General features: G+C 43.6%; 1 protein-coding gene across 2 annotated transcripts in view; it reads left to right on the top strand.

Annotated features, from left to right (window-relative positions):
- Window positions 1-12,510, top strand: part of fstl4 (follistatin-like 4) — a 119,927-nt gene extending 107,417 nt beyond the window's left edge. For both annotated transcript variants that reach the window (XM_048237726.1, XM_048237725.1), the window contains exons 9-16: window positions 382-543; window positions 2,127-2,261; window positions 3,209-3,235; window positions 4,123-4,241; window positions 5,244-5,393; window positions 6,071-6,178; window positions 8,648-8,757; window positions 8,925-12,510. In XM_048237726.1, coding sequence (XP_048093683.1) covers window positions 382-543; window positions 2,127-2,261; window positions 3,209-3,235; window positions 4,123-4,241; window positions 5,244-5,393; window positions 6,071-6,178; window positions 8,648-8,757; window positions 8,925-9,627 — 1,514 coding nt within the window. In that variant the 3' untranslated portion in view covers window positions 9,628-12,510. The remainder of the gene's footprint in view (window positions 1-381; window positions 544-2,126; window positions 2,262-3,208; window positions 3,236-4,122; window positions 4,242-5,243; window positions 5,394-6,070; window positions 6,179-8,647; window positions 8,758-8,924) is intronic.
- The last annotated feature ends 6,278 nt before the right edge of the window (window positions 12,511-18,788 follow it).

The raw sequence follows: 18,788 nt of genomic DNA, 5'->3' as shown, positions 1-18,788 counted from the left end.
GGAAAAATAGCAGGAAAACATTTTCAATTAACTGGAACAATATACATGATTGTTATGCTTTTTCACGGGGGATTGTGGCTAATTGAAAACCGATACAGCTGCAGTGGGGAGCAGCTTGCACCGCGGCGAGTGTGAGCCATACTGTCGCCAGGCAGCAGGTTATCTTCCCACACAATTACCAGCTGGCCACGTTTGTTTCGCACAGACTGACACACCTGGAAAATGAGTAAACAAAAGGATATTTGTCAGGCTACTACATTCTCGTGAAAAGTTGACATTTTTTTAACCTGTGTTTATTTATTTATTGTTGTTTTCAGACAGAATTCTAAGCTGTACATTCTTACTGTTTGCCTCCCAACCTCCCCTGTTACTCTGTTCTAGTGCCCCCGGTGATTCTGGTGTACCCCGAGACTCAGGCCCAAGAGCCCGGCGTGGCCGCCAGCCTGTACTGCCACGCAGAGGGCATCCCCAACCCCAAGATCACCTGGCTGAAGAACGGCGTGGACCTTCAGCCGCGGGCCACCAAGCAGCTCTCGCTTGTCGGTAAGTCGGACTACTCTCCCCTCCCCTCCATTTCCGAAGCAGCTTTCCCTCCTGATTGCCTGAAGATGTGACCAGCCAGAGGGGGAGTGATTCATTCAGGGGAACATTTCAGACTGTCAGATTGGGCCATTATGTGTCCAGGCACAGAGGTATACAGTATGTTTAAAGCATTGTGTGACCACCCTCACGTAAAAGAAACACAAATAATGGCCGCCATTCTTTTTTTTTGTTCACCTTCATTTTACCAACTGATTGCACTCACATTGGATATGGGAACATACTGATGGGATGGCAACAGTGTGATGGGGATGCATAGACAGACAGTGAGGTAAAATTGACTTGTGAGCACTCACACAAACATTTGTCAGGGAATTTTACTTTTCAGGAGCTTCTTCACGCTATAGCTCTGATTAGAGGACAATTTGGCAGCATATTTTCGCTAATATTTACAGAAAGCTTATGTTATGAATGTTAGGTTTCCTCCAGGTACACTTGGATATGCAGGTTTGAACTATTATTTTCTCTCTCAACATGTGCACAACAGTGGAAAATGCACCTATAAATCATGTACATGTATTGTATGCACAAATAAATCAGTGATTACAATGCACTGCTAAGACTTAAACTCTAAGGTAGCCAAGAGGCAGTTTTGTGCAACACTCAATCAGGCAATCAATCAAACACTCAGTAATCGGATATTTACCCTTTTTATAGTAATCCTGTGTATTCATTTTTATTTTTGATGAATTCTGGTCATTTGCAATCAGTCACTAATTACATTTATTTATTTATTTTTTATAAAAAATAAAATATCAATATTTTTTTCACAAATTATCCATCTCTATCAACACAGATAATAAACCAGGGAACTAGGGTTTGAATAGTGTGCGAGCCAAGGCTCAGTCAGTCATGTCTATCCTATCCAGGAAGTTGGAAGCCATCCATCAGCTCCCAGTCAGCATTCTGGGGCTAGATCGTGTAGATGGAGATCAAGAGGAGGGATCAAAGGCAACAGACTGATAGGGTGAGATCAGGATGAGAGGAGCAAGGTGATGCACAAGAGATGGAGAGAGAGAGAGAGGGAGCAGAGATAGAAGGAGAGGGGGGACCTGCACGTGATCTTTGACACCACGTGTGAAAGTGCAGTCGGTGTGCGGTGTGTCCTTCAGTGAGTGGATGCGTTGTGAAGATTGCGGTGTGTGTTGTGATCAAGGCAACACAGAACTGGGAGAGTAGATCTGAGAGCACGCCACACATCACAAAAGGGTGCAGGGTGCACCAGGGCTTTGATTATATCCTATCTCAGCATCCCCCATTCCCCAACCCCCATCCATATCAGACTCAATCTGATACATACCGTCTCTCCCGAGCACAGCACATTCATGGAAGTGTCATGCATGAAGACAGCCTGGGGGGGTTGTGATGTACACAAGAAACTTTTGGCGAAAAACTACCTCGCCAACTTCTCAGGGTGTAGAGCAACTTCAGCATTGTAGTCATCTGGATTGAAGAGTTGCCTAATTCATTTGGAAGGGACTGTTCCACTATTGTTTCTTCTCCCTTTCCTTTATCCCCTGCTCCAGCGAATGGCAGCGAGCTTCACATCGGCAGTGTGCGTTACGAGGACACGGGGGCCTACACCTGCATAGCGAAGAATGAAGTGGGTGTGGACGAGGACATCTCCTCACTATTTGTGGAGGATTCTGCTCGAAAGACACGTAGGTGGAAGGCTCTACATCCCTCTCAATATATAATATATGTTAAAGGTGCAGTCTGCAAATGTAATCCAACACCCTTTTTGTCAAATTCAGCTATTTTTTTCTCAAAGTCCACTAGTGTAAGTTCTGATATTTGTACACTTTCTTGGCTGTGTAAATGGCAAGCAAGCATAGCCATTTCGACCGAGCCATAAACAATTTCGGCACAGAAGTGAAGGGAGACATTTAATTGTCTGAGCACAAATATCAACAAGCTATTGACAGAAATGCAGACTCTACCTTTAACTCTTTAACCTTCAGTATTTCAGAGAATTTTACAGTAGCCGTTAAAGGCCTCTGAGAGTTGGTCACCTTCAGGCTACATTTATGGTCTGTTTAATCTAGTCACTGATGAGGGAAGGCTTGGATCAAGCCCAGTTTCTCTGGAACCAATCCTTTACCTGTTCTTGGCAACATCTATGTTACCTTATTGACCATTTAGATATGCTCAGTCAAGCTGCAAGGAATGATTGCACAGCAAGAGGTTTGTGAAGACAGACTATATCATGTGAGATTTAGGAATATGCTATCCTTTTTGTGAAACATTTTAGATGTTTTATCATGTCATTTGGATACAGATAGGAGCCTTCAACATTTTTAATATGGCCATTACAAATAGTGGGTAGAGCTCTCCAGAGTATTCTATCATGAATCTGATTATTTATGTGTTTCTTACCTCAACATTCCAATGATGGAACACAGCTGTAAGATATTTGTATAAAGCCGAACAGACACTTTTGACCTGATTTTAGCTGGAAATCAGTCAGACTTTCAATTTGAGCTGAACTCTAATGCCTCATGTCAGATCTTAATAAAGCATGCATGTAAACATAATTTTCTTCTTTGTTCTCTAAAAAATGCTGTATTTCTTTCTTGTGTTCTTTTTTGGTATGCTGACATTGCTGCAGTTGCAAATATACTCTGGCGGGAGGAAGGTATGGATAAATGTCCCAGTGTCATTGGCATAATAAATGACTGCTTTGGTTTTATGTCTGTGGATTATTCTCATGGTATTGCTGTAATTTAGGCACTCTCACACTCTCTCTCCAATGAATCTCTTTTCCTTGTGCCCACCTTCACTTGCGGGGATTGCCTTTTTAATATTGCTGTATCTGTTGGATTTCAAGAGCAATTGCTTGAAAAGATGAAGTAAATGAAATCCTTTCAGCTGGAAAATTTGACAAAAAAAGGCACAGTTTTATCACACCCTTTACAAAAACAAGCCTGGGGATCCTTGGTGTAAGTAATAAAAAAAATATCTTACACCTTAGTGGGTAATTACACAGAACTCAAGTGCTGATCAAACAAAGTTTTATGGAGCTCTGAGTGTCATTTCCATTCTCCCAAACTTTTTGTTTTGTTTTTGTCCGCTATTCTTTTCTCGCACGCATCAGGAGAGCCGAAACTGACGTCCGCTAGTTCGAGTTTCTGACAGCTGAACACATTTAAGACATCTGTGTGTGCGGGATGTGTTTTAATACTTCACTAAGCACACCGCTGGCGCCAAGACGCCCATGTATAGCGGCAAATATATTACAAGAGCGCCTGATTGGCTACCTGTTTGTGCTTTCTGACAGCGTGGCAACTCCACTGCCCCCTTGTCGTGATGAAGTGTGGCATGTGTTTTAATTAGCGGGGATTCTCAGAGAGGTGATAGACGAGCATGTGTTCTGGTTTTGCTTCAGCCCCGTCTCAGACAGTCTATTTGACGCGGACGTTCATGTTGGGGTGTTTTGATTTTGAGTGCTCTGCCTTTGAGTTTGCTTAAAGAGGTCATGCTTTTTTTTTCTCTCCACCTGTCTACATCGGTTCTCTATGACAGGGCTGAGTGTCGGGAACATGTTCTACGTGTTCTCCGATGAAGGGGTGACCATACTGCAGCCTGGCGAGTGCGAGATACGCAGGCGCATAAAACGCTCCGAGAGGATTGTAGCCAGTTATGTAAGTCGATCGGACATCCGTGTTAGTATTCACTGGTATGGTACTGCTGAAAACTTAATTAACACCTTAGATATACAGTAAATGGGGAGATGTGAAATATTGTAGGGATATGTTGTTCACTATGTGGGTCTTTTCTCAAAGACATGTGCATTAGCCCAGAATTGAATCTATTCAAATCCATTAATTTTCATTAGACACAATTCAATTCAGTGTAATTACGCTTGATTAAATTCAGTTTAGCTCACGCATATATAATCTTGAACAATGAGCTTTGCCTTCATATGCAGTAGTATACCTGAGAGATAGTGTGAAGTGTTAAGAGACCTGGTGCAATAGTTTGCCCTGGTGGATTGTGTAAAACACTGAGGGGGATGCCCCCTTTGGGATTCTACCTTGGAGGTACTATGTCTCACAAGCTTGTGTAAGTGAATTTAGAGATCAATAGAAACTCGATAAGCCATGTGTTAGTGTGTTGATGCTGTAAGCTGCAATCTCCCTGACCCACATGGTGGCCAAGCTTTGTCTCCAAGGTGTAATCTGCCCTGAGATACATTGTCCTCTTAAAATAAACTCCTAGATAGAACTGAAATGAGCTCCTTTAGAAATGAATACTAAACTATTTTGACATTTTCTGGTTTCTTTACTCCTCTATGACAGTTTGAGCACATCATCTTGGGCTTTGAGATACACACACATTTTCAGACATTCATTTAGACCAAATTAAATCTAATTGATTAATCAAAGAAGTAACCTACAGAATTATTTTTATCTATTTAAATAATTATAAGCAAAGGCTCTAAATACCACAATCATATCTGTTCCCAATCTGTTCCCAATCTTAATACTTAATTTGCCCCACACAATATTTTTTTCTGATACCTGCAAGTCCATATGATTTGCAAGGTTTTATCTAAAGGTTATCCTTCATGGTATGGTTCTCTGTGTGTCATTGCTGACATGCCACAAGACTATTAATGATCCTTTGATGATTCCATCTGACAGGAAGAAATGTGCCCCAAAAATGAGGGCATCACCCCCCAGCACTGCGTCTGGGCATCCGCCCTCAACGTCCGCGACAAGTACATCTACGTCACGCAGCCTCTCCAGAACCGTCTGCTGATTATCGACACGCAAGCCCAGAAAGTCGTCCAGGTGCGGACTAATCCTCCTCCTCCTCCTCCTCCTCCTCTTCGAGCAGTGTCTTATCCTCAGAGATGTCAATCCGCACTCGAGTTTTTCATGTGCAAATGAAAAGCCTTTTAGCAAATAGTGTGTGAGAAAGAAAAGAGAGAGGAATGAAATGAGTCAGAGGGCCTAAGAATAAGCACTGTAAAGATTTGAAATGTCTCTCTGTCTCTCTCTCGCACACACTCACTCTCATATTTATTCATGATTTATGATTTCTTAATTTTATTGTGTGTTTTTTTTGTGTTGTGCCACTATACTTTTATTGCTATTGGATCGCAGCAGTCATTCACATGCCTGATTTAATGGTTTATGAAATAGTTGATTGACAGTTACAGGGTCAAAGGCCAACAATACTGCATGTCATTAAGGCAAGGCTGTCAGAGGCGGTGGCTGATCTGTGTAAAACAGATGGCTGTCTTCCTGTTATTATTATTATACACGCCTCTGCTTGACGTCACTGGAATTCTGTCAGTGTCTGCCCTGTCCACACAGCTGCAAGACAACAATTACTGTGTAATGTGTTGGCCATCGACTATGACTGTGCCATGGGTACAAACTTCAGTTTGACACTCTCTCTCTCTTTCTCTCTCTCTCTCTCTGTATTTATGTATGTGTCCTTGTCCTTCTCCATCGTCTCTTAGGCAGTGGAGACAGACCCAGTGCCTGTCAAGCTGTTCTATGACAAGTCCCACGATCAAGTCTGGGTACTGAGTTGGGGCGACCTACAGAAGTCCCATCCCACATTGCAGGTACATGATGACTGTGTGTGTGTGTGTTTGTGTGTGTGTGTATGAGTGAGTGTATATGTGTGAGTCAGTATTATGCAGTCGTGTGTGTGTGTGTGTGTGTGTGTGTGTGTGTGTGTGTGTGTGTGTGTGTGTGAAAAATCTGTTTTCAAAATAGGCTTCAGTTGATGTGACTGAAGCCCGTAGGATGGAGATTCCTCCAGATGCGTGAGGAAATAACTGGGTAGGATGGGTTTTACTCTGTCCAGGGACTACTGCTCCCGAGTCTGACTGCTGGGTAAACATGGGGAACACAGCTTGAAACCCCTCCAACTCCCATACCCCCACACACACACGGAAAAAGGCACAGGAGAGTGGAGGCCTATCCACACTTGGCGTAATGGCTGAATTGTCGCGGGAGAGAGCGACAGGCACAACATTTATTATCCACTCTCCTTTCAGAGGAGAGAGAGAGAGAGAGAGAGAGAGAAAGAGAGAGAGAATCCCATTAGGGCCGGCGTGAGAGGTGTGCAGCCTGTGAGCTCACTGCGGCGGAGTCCCGTCTTATTAGCAGGGGAATGTATTGCAGCCACTGTCAGGTATCTGTTCCCGGTGTCATCCTAATGTGTTCGCTCCAGACTGCTCAAGTGTGACGCTCCGCTCCGCGTCGGCGAGAGAGAAAAGGAGCGGCCACCACCAGCACTGCCGCTGCCGCGGACGCCGCCATCGTCGTCAAAGAAGAGAAGTGATTATACCACTCGCTTTTAATTCCTCTCCTGAAACGGTGGTAATAAAAATCCTCCAGTGTACCTTTGGCACATTAAGACAGTCCCATTCAGCGGCTTCCTCGCACATCTCATTTCCGGCAAATACTCGACAGTAATGAATAATTACTGCTGGGGCATGAATCGCTCAAAAATGCTAGAAAGCAATTTTAGGGAAACCACATATTAGACCAGAGGGCGTATGGATCACACCACAAATAAATGGCTTGATAATGCCATTATCATTTGGAAAAGGCAGTAATTGACCTGTGCTTCGGAGATTCAGCCTCGCCACAGGCAAGTGGGCGGCGTGAGGAGCAGCCATATCAAATACCTCTTCATTTTAATAGCTCGATGTTTAAACGTTTGGAATGTGATTGTCAATTCATTAGATTAAACAAATGAAAAGAGGAGGGGGAATTGAACTTGGGGGCTAAAGCCTTCCTGCCTCGCCTACTGCTGCAGCTTCTGGCTAGTGAGTGGCCCTTTACTGTTTGGATAAGGAGGATGAGTGGGGAAAGTTTACTCTCCTTATCGGCCGGCACACCAAACAACATCCGTTTGTTATTTCAAGAGATGAGACCCCGGGAGACGAAATGACGGCTCTGAAAGGCGGCCGGGCGAGTTGCGAAAGCCGCAATCTGTTTACCGTGCAACGACTGGCGCCCCCCGCTCTATGACTAATTCATCGGGAAACAGTGCAGGGCAGGCGGCACTGGCGGGTTCAAGAGCTCACACTTCACCACAACACTTGGCCTCTTACAAATCGTGTTATTGATACCACCGTTATGTGGCTGCGAGCTGCCATCGTCTGCTCTGAAACAAGCCCGCCGTCAGAGCCGATGTGAGCCGAAGCTTAAAAACACACAAAAAAAAAAGCTTAACTTGACAGATTATAAGTGTGTGGGGCTCCACTCCTGGGACCCACATGACTCGCTCAGATGGTAATAGAAGTGTTTGGGTTTCTTGCAGCATGTAGCTGCAGTGCAGCTACAGTAGGGCTGCCCTTGAGCATTTAAGAAGAGCTCTTGGGGTAGAACCATGAAGGAGGCGGCGCTGCGAAAAGATCCATCAAAAGAGAACCGTCTCCTCAGGCACCACGAGGCACCATGAGGCCTTTCAGGATTTCACATCTAGAAGCATTTAAATGCAAACATAAATGCCATTCCCCAATGGCCCGTGTTTTGGACCGTTTTTATTTTTACTTTTGAACCTAAGAGCGCCTGATCTCTCTGTCTCCCCGTACTGTGTGGCGTTAATGAGAGCAAAACGCGGCGGACCTCTCCCCTATTTTGCGAGGTTGTCTGATGAATGAGCCTGGCAGTGGCCGCGTAAACAGCACAGCAGTCCTTGGCACTGCCTAAACAATGTCAAGTGTGTGATTAAGTGTCTGTCGTGTGTGTGTGTGTGTGTGTGTGAGGCAGACGGAGGCGCGTGAGCCGACGTCATTTCGCTGATAGCGTCCACCTTTCATGGACACCGCAGCGTATTAGCCTCTCGCAAAGGCTGAGGTGTAGTCATTGCGCGTGACCATAAATCTGACCATATCTGAAGGTAATATGTAGGTAATATGTAAATATATGTTTACTTATCTCACATTGGGGGGGTCACCTGTGAATTTCAGCACCGGTTGGTGTCGAGATCACTTTGACTTTGCCGTTCTACTGTTGACTTTAGGACTCACTGCTAATGCTATTTTTATTTCATTTTTTTCTGGGCGTTCATGTAGGTTATTTCCCAAGCGAGTGTGGGCGAAGTGCACCGTGTTGTCCGAACGCCATTCCAGAGGGTGGACGACTTCTTCTTACCGCCCACCAACCTCATCATCACGCACGTCAGGTACGAGGTGTCGCTCACCTCCGACAATAATGACCTCTCACCCACCCGTCGGCTGTAATCCAGCCTCGGAGTGGAAATGAGCAAATTACGGCCATAATGAAAATCTTAATGTACTTTAATGACAGGAAAAAGCAATTAACCTCTCCTCTTGACCTTTATCATTCCAGGTTTGGCTTTGTCTTCTTAAAATCTGAACCCGCCGTGCATAAGATTGACCTGGAGACCTTCCATCGCGTAAAGAGCATCAGCCTGAAGAACTACAGCTGCGTGCCCATCAGCATGGCCTACACCCACCTGAGCGGCTACTACTTCGTCCAGTGCCAGGGCCGAAACCGCAGCGGAGCCATGCCCCAGCTACTCATTGACAGCGTAACGGACACAGTCATCGGCCGCAACCTGGACGTGGTCGGCAAGCCCTACGTCTCCCCCGACGGCCGCTACGTGGTCACCCCGGACGATCACAGCAGCAAGATCCGAGTCCAGATGGTGTCGTTCCGCGGCGAGCTGCGGCTGAGCCACGAGCTGGACGCCTCGCTGCACGTCTCCGACCTGGTGTTCCAGCCGTCCTTCGCCGAGTCCAACCAGTACGCGGCGGTGGCCACATCAGCGTCCGGCCCGAACCTGCTGTTCTCCAACCTGTCCGCCGGCGGGAGCGTGGTGCTGGGGGGGCTCAAGGATCCGCTACCCCCCCACAGCTGGCCCTGGAGCCGGGCCAACCGTGCGGTGGCCTCCAGTGGCCTGTTCGGACAGTACCTGGTCACGCCGTCGGCCGAGTCGCTGTTCGTGCTGAACGGCAAGACGAGCAGCTTGCACTGCGAGGTGTCAGACGTCAAGCGGGGTAACACACTCGTGTGGGTGGGAGAGGTATGAGTGCGGCCACGAGCACCAGCGGTCAGGCTGAACTACTGAAAACTGTTACGAGATCTAAGAGGACTCAACCCCCCCAGGACTGAGCGCAACGAAAGACCACCTGTGTATGTGTGCGCGTGTGTGTGTGTGTGTGTGTGTGTGTGTGTGTACATGTGTGTGTGTGTGTGTACATGTATGTGTGTGTGTGTGTGTGTGTGAGAGAGAGGGAGAGAGAGGGTGTGTGCATGTGTGTGTTTGTGTGTGTCTGGGTTACTGTTGTAAAAGTACACAAACATAAAAAAATTTAGACTAATCGAAACAAAAAAAAGTAAGCATTAAGAAATCCTGTAATGATCTTTCTACTGGGAGAGGGTGAGCCTGTGTTCTTCAGTGCAACAGTGATCCATGCGCACTCCAATAACAAGAAATAAAGTACATTATTGCACTTCCTCGTGACACAGCAGAAAACCGTTCGTTGCAAGAGAGAGAGGGAGAGAAGGAGAGGGTAGCTACCGTCGTCGATGACATTTTTTGAAAAATTAACTATGCACAATGCTCACTTTTTTGTCTTAAAGCTGTTTGGTTTCCAGATGTCTGTCCCTCACCCCGTACGGCAACTAAGTCACTATACTGTGTAAGAAAACCTGTCCGTCAGCCACACGAGTCTGCAGTCTGTTCTTTTAAAGTCATGGCCTTCAGTTGTCTGCCTTTTGCACACGTTCATGGTAGCGACCGGTTCCTCTGCGTATCTCCTGTCTCCAGTGTCGTGCTCTCTTAGTTACATTGACATTCCAAAGACGACTCTCACCCACCGTCATTAGTAAGTTATAGGAGCACCAAATGCAGATGTAAACATGTAAACGTTTTCTTTTTTTTCCTTCCTCTGTGATCACGTTTTTGAGGAGATTGTACTTCACACAAAACTTGTATGACCTAAGTAATCCTCTAAAGTGATCAAAGGTATTTTGTCGGATTGAGACAGAGTGTGTAATTCCGAATCCACTTTGTCTGAAGTAGTTTAGTTTGTGCGTGTGTATGTATCGGAGCCAAGCTACTTAAAGGGACACATGGTGGTGTAAAACCCTCCTGTGGCATTAGACAGCAGAGCTCGCTGCCAAGGGTGTAAGGGTGTAAGCCTCCTTAGCAATGCGCCGATTGTCTAGGTCGCCAATTTGAGCCAGGAATGGGGCACCTAACACAGAATACATACTGTACTCTCTGTAGTATGAATGAATAAATGGATGTGATTGAGTGAGTGAGTGAGTGAGTGAATGAATGAATAAAGTGCTTGTGTTACTCATTTCCCCTTTCACAACCTTCTTGTTTCCACAACACATCCATTAAAAAGAACAACTGCACAGCCCCTATTCATGTGAAGGGAAATGTATGGAAGGCCTGCAGCATCACATAAAACACAGTGTTTCTGTATGGGGTGTATTGAAGGTTCATCATGTTGGGAGCTGGTGTAGATGCACACAGAAAGCCTTATGGTGTGTTTGATTTGTCATGTCAAAGTAAAAGGACATTTTCAATAATAACAATTTACATAATGTGTTGATGACTCAAACACACCTCCTGCCTATGTGACTAAGCCCATCCTTAGAGACCACAGATTCGGCAACATGTCATGCAACCACAGACATCTATGGCCCAGCCCCTGTATGAAAGACATTGAGTGCTGTTGCACGAAGTCAAGCATTTAAAATGGCTGAGCTCTTTCTCTCTAATCTGGCAGGCTCACAGTGTTTGAATATCACAGAGATACTCTGCAATATAAGCTTGACCTTCTGTTGACCTCTGCATACTAAATAATGCCATACAATACGTATAATTATGTTTAAGTAAATTAAAGACATTTCTTTCTCATTTTATAGCTATTATACCAAAATGAAAAGGATTTGTGGTATAAAATATGAGGTATAATGAATTCAGACATAAGCTCCAATCTGTTAGATTACTGTAATCATTTTAGGCAGCACTACAGGCGGGAATCTCTCTGTTGCAACCTGTTTTCGTTAAATGTTATAATGAGACAGCATTTATCTTAATGTAATCTTACCTCTCCACATTTGTAGACTTAAAGCAGATATAGTTAAAACCCACCCCCCTTTGTGTGTGTCTCTGACAAGATTAAGTGTAGTTCAAGTATGAAAATGCCTCCTTGCACTGAGAGAACAGCTATTAATGCTCCATAGTTTTAACCCTGAGTGAGTAGCCAGTCACTCCTTAGATAGAGTTGAGTAAGGGAGCCCAAAAGATTGATCTTACTGTCAAACCCCACATAGGGTTGAGTGGGTCCTTCAACTGCTAATCCTCATTAGACAGAGAACCATACTACACAGTGTGTTGAAACGTGACAAAGCCAAGCTGTTAAAAGTGCTATGTGGACTACTGTTAAGGCCTAGAGCCCTCTCACTTCCTGATCCCTGGAGATGCTTGCTGGAGGTGACATTGAGCCCTGTAGCTTTTAGGTTGCCGAGGTGAGAGGGAATGCGCAGAGAGGCACAGAGACAGCGTGCCGCTCACGCAGACTATTCCGGAATAAATATTTATATGAAATGTGATGAGAATGGGATGAGTCCCACTAGTGTTTGCGTGATAGGTTTGCTTTCTGGAAGCATCCCATTCCTGATGTCCTAGTTGCAGAGGTCAGACCTTTTTTTTCTTTTGCATTCCGAACAATCTCCCGTGTTCCGTGTTTTCCGAGACAGGCAGATCAAAGGGGTCCGCTGCTTATCTGAATGTGTTCATGTGTAAACATTAGAGTCACTGTTTTAGATAAATTGTTCTTGTTAGAACACAATAAAAACGATAAATGTACAGATTTTATTCATGAGTTGTGTGTGTTCTGGTTAATGAGGGAAATGTTTTGTTTAAAAATAACAATAAACTCCATTAATTGTGCAGCTGTGTCGCACCTTAAATTACTCTCTAAGTGACACATGAATATTCAGGTAGAAAGTGTTACCAAGCAGATAAAATTGAATGTGGATACTAAATCCAGCCAACCATGAAATGAAATCCCATCAGCTGCTCTTGAAATACTCCTTTGCTTTTTAAGTCATATTGTGTGTGTGTCATGGACTGAGCCATGATGTCCACCGCCTGCTAGCCTGTAACAATGTGCATACAAGAGGCTTCAGTCCCTTTACTATATTATATGAAATATTATATCACAAACACATACTGAGAGAGAGAAAGAAAGAAAGAGATGGCTCTGACAGTTTTGCATACTTTTCAGTTACATTTGACTGTGCACCCATTTGTCATCATCCGTGCTGGGGTCTCTCTGAAGGCCAAGCTTTTTCTGGTGTAATGAGACAAGGTAGAAGCCGTTTCAGGATGACAAATGACTGCGTACAATGATGAACACGGCTCCACTTCATTTTTAAAATTCACCTGAATATCACGCTGAAAAGAAGTCGTCTGAAGGCCTACACATACGCATGTAAACAGACACACCGGTAATATGACCTCGGGGTCATCTGCCTGAGTATGTGCAAGATTTTACACACTTGATAACTCAATCTGCTCTGACAGAGGACATTTTGCTCTTATTCACTGCACATGCAAAAATACTTTTTTTTTTTTGCATTTCATGCATTTGGTTGTTATACTGGTCTCATAGATATCATAGAAATACAGAAACTACATATTTAGTCAGAATGCTTGAAATTGATCAGCAGTGTTTTTGACATCAAATCTTACAATCTAATTTCCCCTAGTGGGTGTGATATACGACGAATCACATAATTTGGCTTTGTAGTGGCAACATGCATTTAAAAACACTTTCAGTATACATGCATGTACAAAAACATTCAGTATGCATGCATGTACTGCATAGGCTTACTGTACATGTGTTGTGAGATTTTGGAACATCATCCATGGTTTAACACAGCAGATAAGTAGGGACCTGCTTTACATTAACCCCTCCCCTTTCTCCAGTAACACCTAGAACCTAAACCTTCCCAGAATAGTGTCGACACTGATCTGCAGAAGGTAATTATTTTGATTTATAACCAAATAGTGTATAGTCATGTAAAGTTTTTCACTTTGGACAAACAGTGTCCAAGCCAAGTGTGGCCACTGTCTCACCTGGGGCCCTGAGCAAGTGCTTCTTTGTAAATGTGTCCTTTAAAAAGGTTTTTGTTTTGCTGTCCGTGTGCTGATCTATCTCTATGCAACACATCGTCACCATTGAGGCAATAACTGTTCGTAAGCCTGAACTCCATAGGTAGCGTCAGCCTTTTCTACAAAGTGTTTTTGTTTCAGTGCAAAACCAGTTGTTGATACCTCAGTTTAAGAGTAGTTAGATGAATCTCCACCAAAATCATGAACTCATAATGAAATCATTAATCGTCCAAATGTTTCGTAATCAAGTAATGACAGAAAAAATATATATATTAAACGTGACGTGGTCAGCATCTTACTTGTCAGTGCTTGGCTATGAAAGAACACCATTTCCCTCACTTGCAAGACTTCTCTGGTTTTATCCAATTACCCCCCTCCCACCTTGTACAGTAAATCTAAACTAAATCACATGAACAGTTTCAATGTTTCAAGGATAGAATGAACTACTTGCTTACTGAATATTACCCTTGGATATTCCAACTCTAATGTCCTTACCTCTTTCCTGACCAACCCCTGGTGTTGTAGAATGTACTGTATAGATGAGTTCCAAAAATAATTATATTGTGTGGTACAGTGTTTCCCAGAATGTTTCTTTTATCTCCTCAAATTTTACAATAAAATATCAAATAGACTGTCTACTATTCTTTCTTCTACCCGTACTACATGAATCTCTATAATTATGCAAAGTTAGCATACTGCAATTCTCTATGCAATAAGATCTGATTGATGAAAAAATAGATCAAAGATTATAGTAGACACTAGATTCAGTACAGAGAAGGCAAATATAGACACAATATAACCAGAGGCCACAGGTATAATTTTGTGTGATCATATCAGCATAAATTGGCCTGAGGGTAAACCTAATTCACAACTCTTTAACTTGTGTAGTTTCCATTGAGTTTCAGTTATCTAGTGTGACCAAGTAGGAGAACTGCAGAGAAATTATTCTTCTACTATGCCTTTGGCATTTTAACTCTAATATGATATAAACATGAGGAAACTGACTTAATGACTTCCTGACAAGCTAAACCTACTAGACCTACCTATTACCTACACACACAAGTATGTATTTATAACAATTCAAAAATCAATATGGTAAATGTTCTCTAGTCACACATGCTATTTTTAAAATCTCACATGTGTTGTCATTTCTGAACTCCAATACCTGGCCTGACATGAATCAGTCTGAGTCATCCCCAAGGAAGTAAACGTTGTTGTGTCACTCAGGGGCCATAATCTGTAATCATCGCTGCTGTTGTTTACAGGGTCAGGAACTCATAGCCATTACTCAGAACAAGAAAGAGAGAGATGTGTTGAATTATGGGCCAGCGTTGCCGGTGGAGTTTTACTTCCAGCCTGATTGACACACACTGTCAGGGCTCATCAAGGTCTGGGTGAGGGCCTTAATGTCTGGGTGAGGACCTTATGGTACATCTCCAGCCAAAGAGATAGATAGATAGATAGATAGATAGATAGATAGATAGATAGATAGATAGATACAGTAGAGATAGATAGATACAGTAGATAGATAGATAGATAGATAGATAGATAGATAAGAGATAGATACAGTAGATAGATAGATAGATAGATACATACAGACATACATGGGCGGATTATGAACTTTCAGGCCCCTGGGCCCAGATGTATTAAGGGCCCCCCACTAATTGTCGCATATGTGGGAGGGGGGGTTTGGGGTCCTCCCAGAATTTTTTTATTAAGCTTGATGTGATATCCTGTATTCTGGTGCATTTTGGGGATGGCCAATACTAAATTCAATCAGATTCATAGCCTATATCCTGATTTGTTGATATTGAGGCAATGATTCCATGCAATGGCTTGGGCTTCAGGGCCCCCTGACCCCTTGGGCCCCTGGGCCTGGGCCCGGTAGGCCCGTGCAGTAATCCATCCCTGCATACATACATACATATATACATACATAATTACTTTATTCATCCTGAGGGAAATTTTAGAAAGAGCTGGGAACCAGTGTCACATTTTGGCCAGCCCGTCACCTAGCAGACATACACAATAACAGATATTGTCATGTTGTCTAATTCAGATTCAGTTATGGCTTAAATGTTGTATCAGCGATAGCTGGTATCACTTCTGTTGATGTTCAAACAAAACAGAGAGCTAGCTCGCTACTCCCTCCCCCTCCCTCCCGTGCAATTAAAACTCTCCTAAGCGTGCATCTTTTGCCTTTGAGTGGGTTGCCAACCCTTGCTGAAAACTCTCCTAAGCGTGCATCTTTTGCCTTTGAGTGGGTTGCCAACCCTTGCTGGTAGCAATTGTTTTTGTGTACAGACGGCCTGCTTATGGGGCAGACAGCTAGCGGATCGTTAGGAAAGATTAGACGAATGTGATCATTTACAGTATGTTTGGGCTTTTTGGGGCCTGAAATCGCTGATACAACTTTTAATTGCAGAGTTCACAAAGGCACTCTATTGCACAATATACAATGATCTGATTCTGACGGACGGTGAGTGACAATGACTGAAATATTCTCAAACTCTTCCGATGTTTCTGTCTCACGCAACTAACACACCAACATTTTCTTCCAAAGAGGGCATGTCTTTACATGTTACAGAGGTAAAAATATGAATTATATATATATATTAATATGAATTAATTAAAATATGAAGAATGTAGTGTTTGCCTTTGGTGAGAGACACAACTGCAAAACTGTTGAAATTTAAGTGAAACAATGGGCTAATATATTTTTTGCATGAATTCCACTGTCAACAGTTTATATCTGAAAACTCAGCTCAAGTCTAGCTCACCTCTGGGTGTGGCCTTGCTCTCCCACGTTGGTCAGTCAGTTCAAACTGACTTCTGATGTCATTTGACGTTTGTTTTCTGTGCAATATGTCGTTTGATGTTCTCATTATACTTCCCAAACAGGGGTTAGCCGGGATGATTCGTTGCTTAACCATCCCGTTAGACGTTAAAAGGGATCCACTTTATCAGAAACGTGTGGTGGCACGTTATTGCACGTTGTGTGACTGTAAGTTGCGTGTCGCTTTCTGTTATCAGTCTCTCACTAGAGGTGACCAATCCTGCTCTCTCCCCTTGTCTTTCTGTCTCTTGTACTCACCGTGTTGCTTGCATCAGCCTTTTGGGGACCAGCACCATAAAGTTTACGGTAAAAGACCTGCACATAAACGTCACTGTCCATGGTTCTGAACTTGTGTATCCCAGGGTTAAATCACAGCTGCTGCTACAATAGCTCGTTCCTATATTGTGCAATTCCTAATGTTTGATGTTACTGCAGCTTCAAACCCACACGGTGCAGCTATTAGGCTTCTACAGTATAGCTAGCTGTTATTCCACACTAGTAGTGTTGCTAGTAGTTTTCCACCACAGTCTGCTGGTATTTTTCTACTTTGTTTTATTTTCATGGTTTGTGTGAAACTTACTGGGATTTACACGTGGTGGAGAAACCAACCTTAATATACAAGAGAAGAAATATCCTAGCATAAGTTCACTGTATGCTATCTCTTTCATTCTATCAGGGTGTTTTATGGGTGGGATCTTGTGGGGTAGAGGGATAGAACACACAGAGGGTTCAGTGCTGCCAGATTAATTGAGCCTATTTGGACTTTACCACAGGGCAGTCAGTCTGGAGTAGCTCCCTTGACATGTCTACTGTATATGCCCATATGCCCATGTGTTAGGGCCAATCAAATCGTTTGGGCGGACTTCATGCGATAATGGACAGATGAGCAACAGTGAAGCAGTCATCCATGTCACCGGAACACAGTTGAGTTGATTTTGTTTACAACAAAATCGCTGCTGGATGTTTAGATTCCACTATCGTATCTTTCTGAACATTTCTACTCCATATCTGTTTAGAATTTTACAGATAGGTGTTTCATATTCAGCGCATGTTGCAACATTTCTGTGACAAACTAGTTATAAATGTTAGATTAGAATTTGACACACATTTGCTTGACACCAGCGAGAAACATATTGCTATTACAAAACTGGTCCAATTTGTTTGTGTTGTATGATTGTAGCCCTTCAGAATATTTGTCATTAGAGTGTTTCAATTATTGTTGTTATCAATTCACACTCACTCAACGTTTCACTTGGCTTCGACACTAGTGAAATGTGAGAATTGGTCTGTGGTTTGCAGTCTTTCAGTGGACTGTTTATCTACTGTGAACTACAGACAGCATTGACCATGTGGCAAATCAGTATTGGAAATGCGGCTTGCCTTGGCTGCAGATCCGTCCAACGGTATCATTACACAGTCTTTCCCCAGTAATTCGCTGCTTTGATTAATATGTTCCATGACAGCCGACATCTGCCACCGTACCTCCTGCCTTGCGTGCCTGGAACAGAGTCCTGCTCATTGAGGGACTGCGATGTGACGTGACGCTGCTGTGCGCAGAGCGGAACGCATCATCATTGCGGGACCAGGCGCTAACCCGCTGGTCATGGTGTCTGGAAGTGATTACTGAGGCATGTCCCTCTAACACGCTTGCTTATGCGCCAGGGTTGCGTGCAGGGAGAGAGATAGAGGGGACTCCTGCCTTGTTGCTCACGATTGATGAAATATGAAGCAGATGTCATTCAGCAGAGAGAGGATGGAGAGAGAGAGTGACCTGAACTGTCCAGACAGGTCCTTCATGGTGTCTTTAGTTTGTACTGCACAAGGATACTCTAAAGTTGTGTCCTTAAAGATGTGCTTAGGAGTCCTATCTTGCAATTGTGACATGGACTCAAGGGAATCTTCCGTGTTTGGATGGTGTTCTCTGATGTCAAGGGTTACTGAAATTGTTGAAGAGTTTTTCTGTTCAACAGACACAATTGATGTGATAAATTGGATCGTGTGCACCTGTGGGCTATGAGTGAAGTGACCCAAAATCTAAAAAAGCCAACCCAACCTTCACACATACTGTATTGGTATGTTTGACCTATCAGAACTAGCCTATCAAGATCTCATCGGCCTCTACAACAGGAACAACAATGAATATCAACGGTTAGTTCAAATGGACCTCTTGAGCAATTTAACTTAACTTAACTTAATTTGCATTCAATCCTGTACA

This window comes from Alosa alosa, chromosome 2 (genome assembly GCF_017589495.1).
Source record: "Alosa alosa isolate M-15738 ecotype Scorff River chromosome 2, AALO_Geno_1.1, whole genome shotgun sequence".
NCBI classification, from domain to species: domain Eukaryota; kingdom Metazoa; phylum Chordata; class Actinopteri; order Clupeiformes; family Clupeidae; genus Alosa; species Alosa alosa.
Note: the sequence above shows the minus strand (reverse complement) of the source record. Positions and strands in the feature narration are given on the sequence as shown.